Genomic DNA, 12,292 nt, shown 5'->3' on the forward strand with positions numbered 1-12,292 from the left:
TGAACAAATCTTATTTTGCATCAAAAAATTAATAAAACATTATATAATAATAATATCTATTATTATTAATTAAAAACTATAATTATTAAAAATTAATTATATAAAACATTAATAAATAAAAAGTGAAAAAATAAATAACACTAATAAATAAAAATATAGCTATATAATATTTATAATTAATTAAAATGATGTCTATATATTATTATGAATTATCTCTCTTTGCATTAAAAAAACTTTAATAAACTTTAATAAACTTTAATTAAAACGCAGTATTGTTATTATTATAAATAATTATTATTATAAATAATCGTGATATTCAAATGAAACAAATTGAATCGTAAAAATCTTGTATGCGTACTATATTAGTCGACGACAATTGATTCGAGATAGTCTGATCATACATTGGGGTAATACTACTGAAAACATTTCCAGTGATTTTAAATTGAATTAAATGAACCTGACCGCAAGCAGAGGCGCGCAATTTTAATTGGAATTAAATTTCATAGTTATAATTGAACTGTTTTTAATTTTATCAATGTGTGTTTTTTTAAAATTTCAATTGCTTGTTAATATTACTATATTAATTATTTTCTAGTTTTACTAATTATTTATACGTATCTCATTTTGGTTGCTTAGAATTTTAATAATAATAATAATTTAATTAATGAATTTTATTTATTTTCGTTTTTTATTAGAAATTGATATTTTGATGAATTTTTATTATTACTTATTTTTATTATATACGTAAATTAATTTATGATTGTATAAAAGGATGTTATTACAGTCTCTCAATCGCATGTAAAAAAACGTATGTCAATAATACAACGTTTTATTATAATGTTATAATCCGGACGATAGGTGTGTTTAACAAAGTGTACAACTGTTGGTATATCTTATTTGAATCGTGATTAATTCGGCCGTGCCTGTTTAATTCACTATGTGTTTTACTCATGATAGAAAGAAAAATCGAATACTATTACGTTATTACTACACATCATTACTCAAAGTCTTAGAATAGCTTTTATTTTAAGTAAAATAATATTTAATATTTTAATTTTATATCAATTATTATATAATTAAAATTATTTTTTATAAACATTAATATTTTTATAGATATTAATATAAAATAGTTTATTTCTCTTATTTTTTTTATTATATATTCTTACTAAAGTTTAAAATTAGTTTAAAGAAAATCTATAATATTATTATTAAAATATAATATTAATAATGTATGTATAATAATGTAGAATAATTTTTATTTTAATAAACTACTATTAAATAATTATTTTAAATATGAATGAAATAATATTTAATATATTTTTTTATAAATAGTAATATTTCATATATTTTTGAAAAGATTTGTTGATATATCATTGTTTAAAGTATCAAATTATATATTTCTTTTATTTTTGAAGAAAATGCAAAATAAATTGTTTCAACTTTAAATGTTACATATATGTATATGAGACATATTTTAATTTTATGTCTTTTATATAATAATCGATTATAATTTTTTAATTAAAAACTTAAAGATAAAATATTTTGATTAATAATTTTAAAAAGATAAAGAAATTTATCAAAAATCTTCCAGATATCAAGTATTATCAATATTACGTACTTTAAAATATTTCAAACAAAATATTCATATCAATAGTTATTAAATATTCTAAAAAAAATCTTTTTCCAAGAAATTTTTCAAATGCACAAATTTTCTTAAAATACAAATAATTTTCTTGTAAACTACAAATAATTCTCAAAATTTTAAAATATAAAATTTAAAAAATTCCAAATTTCTCAATCATATAAATATCTTCGAAATACAACTATGTATTAAATTATCAATATGTTGAAATTAATAAATTGATAAAAGTAAAAAAATCTAATAAAATAACAAAATCGAGAAACAGGAAGTCATTAAATTTTGAGATCAATGGTCGTCTATAATCGTCAAGATTAATTAGCATTTAATTTGATCAATTAAGTTCCTAATTGATCGGCACCTTGAACCTTTAACTCTTATCTTTCTTTCGTATTTTCAAATGAAAAAAAAAAAAAATTGTGAATCGTCGTTGATATCGAGGCAATGCACCGTCCAGATAAAACCTACGATAGTTGGAAAGCAAACATTGTCTAACTACGTGCGTTCTACACTCGAAACATATTAAAGAAATATTCCTATGATAGGATATAATCACATGATTTAGAAACTTGCAGCGTAATTCATTTTCGTTTCTATGAATTAAGATGTAAAATTAAGTTGTTTAGTTGACAAATTATATTGTGAATATTGAGAATTGATGAATTTCAACTTAAAAATTAAAAAATACTAATCCATATTAATCATTAATATTTATGTTTCATTAATTCATTTTTATTTTTTTCAAGAAATTTTTTAATTCAAATAAAAAAATTTTTAATTTGAATTTCGAGTTGAAATAATATTTTATAGTTTATAGTAATTAGATTAGATTAGGTTTTATTTTAAGTGCTTATTATATCAGTTATTTGTTAGAATATAAATAATACATTAATAATTTTAAATTATTAATTTCCAATTATTACCTATTATTAATTTTTAATTTTTATCTAATAATTATTAAAGATCCATCAATTTTTACTTATTAGTTACTAATATTCAATTTTCAGTTTCCACCTGTGAATTTCTAAATATTAATTTTTAATTTCCACATTTTATTTATTTATTTTACATTTTTACTTATCAATAATTAAATAATATTTATCAAATTTGACTTACGAATTATCAATATTTAACTTCTATGTATTAATTTTCAACTTTTACATCTTAATTATCAATGTTCAATTTTCTACTTTGAATCATTTATTACAAATTTTTTATTTTGACGATTACCAAAATTAGTTAAAAAAAAAAGAAGAAAAAAATTTTCAAAATATTCGGAATTTTATACTGTCAGTTAATTTCTATTGTCCAAATATATCTCAATTAGTCGAAAGATACTATTTAATTGGAAGCCAATGAATCAAAAACTTTCGAACGATGTAAGTCTCGAAGTTTTATTTCTCGTTTGTTTGAGATTATCGACATGTTCCTTATCACTCGCTATCAAGTTTGACCCCGACTAATGGTGTAATCACGAATCCGCTTCTTACAGCCATACTTATCAACCAAACACCATCAATTTTCTGTCTCTAACCGATAAAGTATTTAAGTCATTATTTTTATTCAGATGTAATATAGGAAGTTCTGATGCAAGAAACATGGAGATTAAACTATCATTATATGAAGTTTATTATTGCATTCGAAAAACGTTAATTATTAAGATAACAATTATTTTTGCTTTTTTTATTTATAAATATCTTTTATAAATATAATTCAAGTTCTGATTGTTGGTTATTTTTTTTTATAATTAACAATGATTCAGTAGCAATATTTTGTCTTTCAGATTTCGAGTGTCTTATGTTACTATGAATTCATTAAAAAAATATTCATTATTTTTAATTCTTGAAATTATATGAACCATACATAAAACAAATTGATAAATTTCATTGAGACTATTTGCTTCTTGAAATTAAATGTTAATCATATATTTTGGAAAATATTTTAATATCAAAATTTACAATTTTTCAAAAGATGAAATTTATTTTGTCTAACTTTTGTATTTATATTTATTATTATAATAAAAAATATAATATATTTATATTATATCAAATATCTATTGTTATTCTAAAATTATGACAATAATCTACTAATTCTTTTTGATTTTTTGAAAATCACAAATCAAAATGAATTATATTAAAATATACATGCACAACTTCTTGTTACAATGAAAACAAAAATTAAACAAAAAAATATCAATAAAGAACAAATGTTATAAAAATTTATTTATATTCTGATTTTTAATTTTTCTCATTTTTAAATTTTGATCATTTTTAATGATTTCATTATTATTCTTTTTAATATAAATTATTTAGTTTCAACAAAAACATTGAATTACAATACATTTTGACAATAAAATTTGAAAAAAAATTTTTTTTTAAAATTGATCACTTTCAATTCTTTTTGAATAGTCCAAATAGATTAAATAGATTAATCTCTTGATCTCTTATATTTCTATTTTCTTTCATATTCTTATATCTTATTTATTCTATTGTTTTATTAATTTTATTTTAATAAATATTACTAAATAATTATTATTAAGAATTTAGTGAATGATTTATTATTTTAGCATTTTAGATATTCGACATGTAAAGTTGTATCATCTTATTGATTTTAATACGTCGATGCACTCTGGTAATTATTACATATGTACATGTATTAAAAGGATTGCGAAAATAGTTCTAGTTTTTTTTATAAAAACTTGAATATTTATATATCGTTTGCTGTTATGATATAAAAATTTACAAAATTATTATTACTTGCACTTTTTAATAATAAAATTTTATAAGTATTTCTAAATCAAATATTCATTTTGTATTATATGAAATGAAAACAAAAAACTTTCTATTAAATAAAAATTTTCTATTTTTAACTGATGCAACAATAACAATAACTGATGCAATAACTTAGAAATTTGCTTGTATTTTTTATTAATAAAATTTTAAATAAATATTTTTAAATCATGAATTTTCTATTTGAATTATTTTGATGTATATTTTTATAGCGATTTAAATTATTCAATATTTTACCCCTATATAATTCGATTTTCATTATTGTAATAAATATACAATGAATCTAATTATTTTAATTAGATTTATTATTTTAATTAATTTATTACTATAAGATTTATTGACATCGTTTTTAAACTTGAAATGTATTTTCTCTTTATTTTTTTTTTTCTTTTTGTACTTTTTTTTCATTCTTTCTTTTTTTTTTATAGATATTTTTCTTGTTCATTTTTTACTTTTTCTTTATATTTTTAATTTTTATTTCTATATTTTTGATTTTTTTCTTTTATTTTTTATTTATTTTTTTGTATTTATTTTATATATGATATTACATTTCGAATCAATCTTCTTTTCTATTTTTCTTTTCTCATTTTATTTCATAATGGAGGACACAAAAATTCAACATCTATATATTTAATACGATGACATCAATTGTAGACATTTGAAAACAAAATTAATCATTTAAAATAGTAATTACCAAGTTTTTTTTTGTATTTTTGGTTGTTATTCTCTTTCATGTTTTTCACTAAAAATGATTCATTATCGACTAATTAGCAAGTCGCTTATCGATTTGCGTGTCATGAAAGGTCGTGACTAATTTTGTAAAAACTGGTCTATCCTCTTTTAAACCTCCTTATCGATTGTTTAATTTATTACATCGCAAATTTGGTTAATTAAGATAGATCATGCTTCAGATAATCGTCAAAACGATGTCTTGCCTGTTGCGAAAGAATTTTTGTTGTTTAATAGTAATTAGTTGTGAAATAACTTGTTGACAGTTTAGCGAGATTAAAAGTGGCGTGTTTCATGTCATTTCCGATTCTTAATTAAAAATTTTGGAAATATTGATTAAATTTACATTTGAATATATTGTTAAATATCTTATTCGCGATTGATTATTTAGGATATAATTTTTGTACTTTAAAAGAATATAAAAGAACTAACTTAATCTGAAAAAACTTAAAAAAATCTAAAAATCTTAGAAAATCTAGAAATTTAATATATATATATATATATATATAAAACAATATTAATATTAAAAAAGTAAAAATGATAAAAATTTAAAGATTTAAAAATATTTAAGAAACAAGTTAAAAACGAAAGCAAAAGAATTAGAATTATTTAAAAATGAAAATAAATGCAAAAATAAAAAATGTGAAAAACTTAAAAATTCTTAAAATGTTAAAAAGATAATTATGGTAAAATTTAAATGTATTAAAATAATTAGATATTCTTGAAAATTAAACAAAATAAAACAATTTAAGAAAAAATTTTAAAAATTGCTATAAAACCTAAAGATCCTAAAAAATTAAAAACATAACGAACGCAACGAAAAAAAATATTATTAAAAAATATTAAAAAAATCTAAAAGATTCAAAAATAAATATCTTTCTTTTAATTTAATATATATATCTCCAAATCAAATTTAAATTTCAATTTAACAATCCATTTGTCAATTTATGATAATTATTAAATTATAAATTCAGGATATTCAATCATCCTTTTTACTTAGTCACAAATTAAGAAATTTCATTGAACGTCATCGATAACGATAACTCATAACAATTTTTTTTGCTTATTTTTTTATATTTTTTTTTTCAGCTTTGGTTAAATACGCATGATTATTGAACCGTATATACGGATAAAGCGTAAAATAATCGTTGTAGTTTCCCTATTTTTGCAAGCGGAAGGCAATTATCGTTTTATAAAATTGCGATACCCGTTCGAAACTTTCTCATATAAAATAAACTTTGCTTTTGATCGTCGCTGTTCAATTGTGTTTGTTCTGTTCATATTTTATATAACAAGTTTTTTGATTGTTTTTTCATGCGTCTGACAATGTTTCTTTTATTTTTCATTTATGGAAACGAATTATTTTGATGTAAATAAAATATTTAAAAAACAAATGTGCAGAATAATTTGTTTGCATTGAATAACCAATTCAAATGGAAAATTTGTGGAAATTGGACTCAATTTGAGAGTGAATATTGGAATATAAATGGTTATTTGGAAAAAATATTTTAATATTATAATGAAATATTGTATATTGTATAGTTTATTTAATATTAAATTTATTATTCAAATGAAAAAAAAGTTAATAGGAAATCTGAGAAATGCTTAAAAAAGGATAAAATTTAAAAATTCTAAAAAAAATTAAAAATCTTAAAGAAATTGAAAAGTTAAAAAATTTAAAAAATCTGAAATCTGGTTTAAGAAATTAAAAAAGCTAAAAAACATCTAAAAGATTTAAAAAGATTAAAAAAAGAACTTTACAAATATTAAAAAATTTAAAAAACTTAAAAATCTGTCTCTGTCTCTATCTTTCTTTCTTGTTTCCTCTTTAAAAAATCCTTTTTAAAAAATTTCTTTACAAATAAATATATATATATTAGAAATTTAGAATATTTAAAAATAGAAAGCACGAAATAACTAAGAAAAATTACAAACAAATCTGAAGTACCGAAATATTTAAAAATAGCTTCAGAAAGATTAAATATAAAAATTCGTTGATACCAAATTCTTTATCGATATAAAACCATCTAATTCGAGAATCGTCGCGTATAAAATTTATCGCGGGTCGTTTCTAGGTTAAGAGAAATCGCGCGCAATCCGGTTAGAATTTAACTTTTCGTCGTCATGCAAAGACAATGATTTATTATCGTTCATGAGATTACATTGAACTACGGCTAATGTGACTATATTTGTCTCTTTAATTTAATTAGAAATCTCAAATAACATTATGATAATTAGACGTCTATATTTTCTTCTTGATTAGAACTTTTTTAAGAAATAATTTTGAAATAAGAAATATTTCTATATTTATATATTTTATTAATTATAAAATTTATATTGAAAATATTTATATTATATTTAATTATTTTTATATTTCTTTGAAATATAATAGATAAAAAAATAATATTAAAATATATTTTAATGCTAGCTTATATAATTATTATTTTAAAATATAATATGAATATTTTATTTATATATTATAAGAAAATAATACATCATACAAACAATGTTTTAATTTTAACATTATTACAATATAATATGTTGAAGTCATATTATTGTAACATAAAATATAAAAAAATTATTTATTTTGAATATCTAAGAAATAAAAAATAAAAGAAATAAAATAGAATATATAATCACTTTTGATGTTTATTGCATTTTAATGGAAAATAAATATTTTATTTATCAAATCTGATTATAAATAATAAAAATAAATTTGTTTATTATTTAGACATTGAAGTAGTAGTAGTAGTAGTATTTCCTTATGAAGATATTTCAGTTTTTTAATATTTATTTTGATTTATTTCATATTTTCTTCATTGATTTCATTATTATTGCACTGAAAAATTTCTTCAATAAGTGATGGAATCCTGGAAATTAATTATCTAAATTTTTAAAATAAATATAATGTATTTTCTTTCATCATAATTATTTTATTAAACATAGTAAGTTTAATAGTAGTTCAAAATATTTCTGTTATAGATTATTATGTTAGCATGAAAATCATTTTTCTACTATGTATTATTTAAAATTTATTGCTCTGTCATTGCATTCTTTATTGTTATACTAATATAGAAAGTTTTCAATCAAACAAATAATAATCATGTACTATGTAATAAACTGCATTTATTTTAATTAATTGACTATGGTCAATAGAACTTTATATTTATAAATTATTCAAAGATTATTATATTCTTATATCCTAAATTGCGCTAAGAATTGCAGGCATTTTAGTTTTCATTCGATTTCTATTTTTGATGTACAGAATCGATTTTCCAAATCTCATATTTCATAAAATTCTGTGTATTAATTCTCAAATTTGATCTGATGCTTTTTTCTAAAAATATTTATATTTAGGTACTTCTTACTAAAAATATTTATATTTAGGTAATTATAATTTTAAATATCTTATCTTGTATAATTATGATTTGTCTTATAACAATTATAAAATTCTTTCTTTAGAAAATTTTCGAGTGTAAATAGTGAAAAAATTTAGAAAAAATTTAAGAATAGAGATATTGATCTTTTTTTTTAATTTTGTTAAAATTCAGGCCTCATGATTTTAATTGATTTTAAATTTTATTACATTTCAAAAATTTTAAATTTCATATTTTTAAAATTTAAAACTTAAAATTTAAAATAAAATTTCTTTTTCAAATTTTATAAAAATTTAAAATAAGATTTTTTTGAAAATTCTTTAAAATTTAAATTTCCAAATTTTCTCAAAGTTTTCTAAAATTTTTAAGATTTAAAATTTTCCCAAATGTTTATTAAAATTCATATTTAAAACTTTTTTAACAAAAAAATTTTCGTTTCAAAAAGATTTAATTTATACTTATACTTATTTATACTTAATTTATACTTAAAAATATGTATGTGCATCATGAAAACAAAATTTGAAAATATTTGATTCAACATAGCAAGATTTCTAACGAGATTCTTTCCAATCTTTTTGATAAATAAGTTTTCCATCAAGAGTTTTCGAAAATTTTTCACGGCGATAAACTTGCTTTCCAATCGATGAGAAAATTTGTCGAGTGGAAATGATGCAATTGTTTGCGTACAGACGACACAGGTAACAGCGCAACGAATAAGGCTTCCGGTACTTCGGGCACACTGAAATCGATATTGCGATGGTTAACTGCGTATGCGAAATGTTCGCACGAAATGCACTCTGGAACCGGGTCGAAAATTACTGACACGAAACGGTCGATCTGTGTCGATGTTAGATAAATACGTCAGAAGGAAGAAGTTCTATGATTTAATTTATACCACATAATCTGATGTTTTGACGTATAAAAATTATTTTTCACGCATGTATGTAGATACTATTAACGCGTATTGATACTAAATTATATAAAAATAAATGATTAATTAATTTTAGAAATTAAAAAATTAAGCTATCATTTATTTGAATCGCTATTTAAATTATTTGTATTACTTGAGTTTTCAATTATTTCAATTTTCATTTAAATTATTCGATTTGCTAAACTTGTTATTATATGAAGTATTCGAAGCTTGATATTTTAATTATTTAGTATTATTTATTATTCTCGTGGGAAATTTGTATTAATTTTTATAGCTTTTTGAAAATGTGAAGTGCTCATGGAAACGAAATGGTTACTGTGTACAAATAGGTCTCTTCATAGGTTCTCTTAAAAGGAACTTTTAGCTATAGAAGTTTTTACCGTTCAAAGATTCATCAGATGTCGAGGCACTTTCAGGGTTATTTCCTGTGTGAGAAAGTTAAACTGAAACGTGAGAACTAGACTTTCACCTTTCATCTTCTTTTTACTTTTTTCTTTTTAATTTTCTATTTTTTATTTATTTATTTATTATAGGAACGTTTAAAATATTTAGATTGTAGGTTTTTTTTGGGATTGTAATTACTTTTTTTCAAACTAAACTATTAAATAATAATACTAAAATTTAAAATTTAAAATATTCAACAATTCTTTTCAAATTTTAAATTTTTGTTTTTTTTAAATTTTTGGGAAAGCATTTGAAACTTCAATTGATACTTGCTTAATTTTATTACAAATAAATTCAAATCTCAAGATTTTAACTTGATTTTGAAATCGAGTTGGTTTTATTGAATTTTACAAAAATTCAGGAAACTCCAAATTTTTCTAAAATTTTTTAAAATTTAAGAAAATTTAATTAATCTCTATCATAGAAATTATAAAATAAAATCCACAAAATTTTTAAAAAAATTCAAAATTTTTATATAAATATTACAAAAGTTGAAACATTTTTTAATACCCATAAAATCTAAAATATTTATTGAAGTGCGTCATTTCATAGATATTCATAGTGTTATTTAGAAAACAATATGCCACGCGACTAATCTGTGCGCGCCGTATCCCGCGCATCGAAAAGCAATCGTGGCTGTACGGCGCCTAAGTATCATTATTTTTTTCTATCGCTTGAAGCGATAACGGGTCGCCAATGATAACAGTCATCTTGGCCTAACCTCGGACGAATAAATGCTGGGACTTTGCGCCCGAGTAGCGCACAATCCACGCAATCGTTTCACAAATTCACGCTTCTTACACGCTCCTCTATCTACTTTTGCCACTTCATCTACGTCAATCCAGACGAATATAATCTCATTCATCATGAACTGGAGCTTTGAACCTGGAATTCGAATATAAACCAATCTTTGATAGCCTGAAATTGATTCATCAATCACATCCTCAAATTTTATTGAAATTAGCCATGAGTAAATGATTTAATTTGTGTATTAACTGAAGCAATTGAAATTGAACTGGAATGATTTTTTATAGAACTGAAATAGTATTACTGAAATAAGGATTTAAGAACTAAGGATTTAATGAATTTGGAAGAAGATTCAGTGAAAATTCTGTGAGTTTTTAAATTAAAAAATCTATAAGTATCAAGTTCATGTGGTATTTTTTATTAAAATGAAAAATGTGATTAATAAGAATTTTGTGAAATGATGTTTTGTTATGGGTGAATTAATTAAATAGTGAATTTAAGTTTAATTATCAATTGTTAATCAAATTGTGTTTTTTTATAAATTGAATTTTTGAAATATTGTTTGAAATATTGTGTAAAATAACAGTGTTGTTTGAGAACTGAAGAAACTTTTGCATTCAAAAGATTTTAATATAATATTTAATTATATATTTTAATATAATATATGTTGATTTTAAAAAAAAGACTTTAATTATCATTGATGAATATTCGAAAATCTTTAAAGATTCTTAGATTTAAATTCTGTTCTTATGAAAAATAAAATTAGAAATAATAAATTTAAATCCAATTATAAATTTTGGAATATTGTTGGTTAGTGTTTTTTAAATAAACTGGAAACATTTTTATATTTAAAAAATATCTTAATATAACTTAAATAGTGATTTTGTCATTGATTTGCAAAAGATAAAAGTTAAAAAGTTTTTAAAGATTCTAAGAAGACTTTATTAAAGAACTTTTATTAATCTATAGATGATGAATTTTATTTGTAAGTGCAACTGATTGAAATTATTTATAATCATAGATACCAGGAACTTGAAACTGCTGTTGTAAGCAGTTTTTTCAAAGTATTAACAAATTTTTATAAATGGAGATCTAAAAGTTGAAAAATAATGATATTAAATTAAAATTTCCTTAAACAAATCTGTTACAAGTATAAGTGCAATTAATAATCAGTAATTTTGTCGAAAAATATATTATCTATTAATATATTATAAAATACATAAAGACTGATTAAAAGTATCCACGTCAAAAGGAAAGTATTCAAAATCTTCTTCATCTAGACTCGTTCAGAGTATTTTTATTGGAAATTATAAAATACCGAAAGTATTAGAACATATCGTAGTATTATTTAATTGGTTCCTCTTCATCGACAATGTTGGATCGTAATGTGGTGATGGTTCTTCGAACCAGGCATGAGAGAACCGAGAGACGATTAAGGCACAAAAAGGAGGCGAATCCACCCCCCATGGAGCCACCTCCGCAACTGCTGAATAATAATTATCTGTACATCGATTTAAACATGAACTTCAGTGAGAATATTAAGCAACAGACTGCCAAAACAAGAAAGGTAGGCTTTTTCTTTGATTTTTGATATTTTGTTTCTTTATGTTTCAAAATTGTATTTTTTTTTTTTTTT

At 20.9% G+C, this 12,292-nt stretch overlaps 1 protein-coding gene and 1 long non-coding RNA gene across 6 annotated transcripts in view; one reads left to right on the forward strand and one right to left on the reverse strand.

The window, feature by feature from the left end:
- Window positions 1–12,292, forward strand: part of LOC102678196 (ras-related protein Rab-32) — a 54,233-nt gene that overhangs the window by 9,962 nt on the left and 31,979 nt on the right. The window contains exons 1-2 of one of the 5 annotated variants that reach the window (XM_031515015.1): window positions 10,976–11,022; window positions 12,067–12,223. The exons of 2 other annotated variants lie outside the window; for them this stretch is intronic. In XM_031515015.1, the coding sequence (XP_031370875.1) occupies window positions 10,991–11,022; window positions 12,067–12,223 (189 nt within the window). In that variant the 5' untranslated portion in view covers window positions 10,976–10,990. Of the gene's footprint in view, window positions 1–10,975; window positions 11,023–11,922; window positions 12,224–12,292 lie in introns of those variants that run through there. 2 more of the 5 variants (XM_031515018.1, XM_031515014.1) reach the window with 2 other exon arrangements.
- LOC116186762 overlaps window positions 9,863–12,292 on the reverse strand; it is a 19,971-nt gene continuing 17,541 nt past the window's right edge. The window contains exon 3 of the long non-coding RNA XR_004151769.1: window positions 9,863–9,874. This is a non-coding gene — a long non-coding RNA (uncharacterized LOC116186762). The remainder of the gene's footprint in view (window positions 9,875–12,292) is intronic.

The sequence above is a fragment of the Apis dorsata genome, unplaced genomic scaffold, assembly GCF_000469605.1.
Source record: "Apis dorsata unplaced genomic scaffold, Apis dorsata 1.3 scaffold_52, whole genome shotgun sequence".
NCBI lineage: Eukaryota > Metazoa > Arthropoda > Insecta > Hymenoptera > Apidae > Apis > Apis dorsata.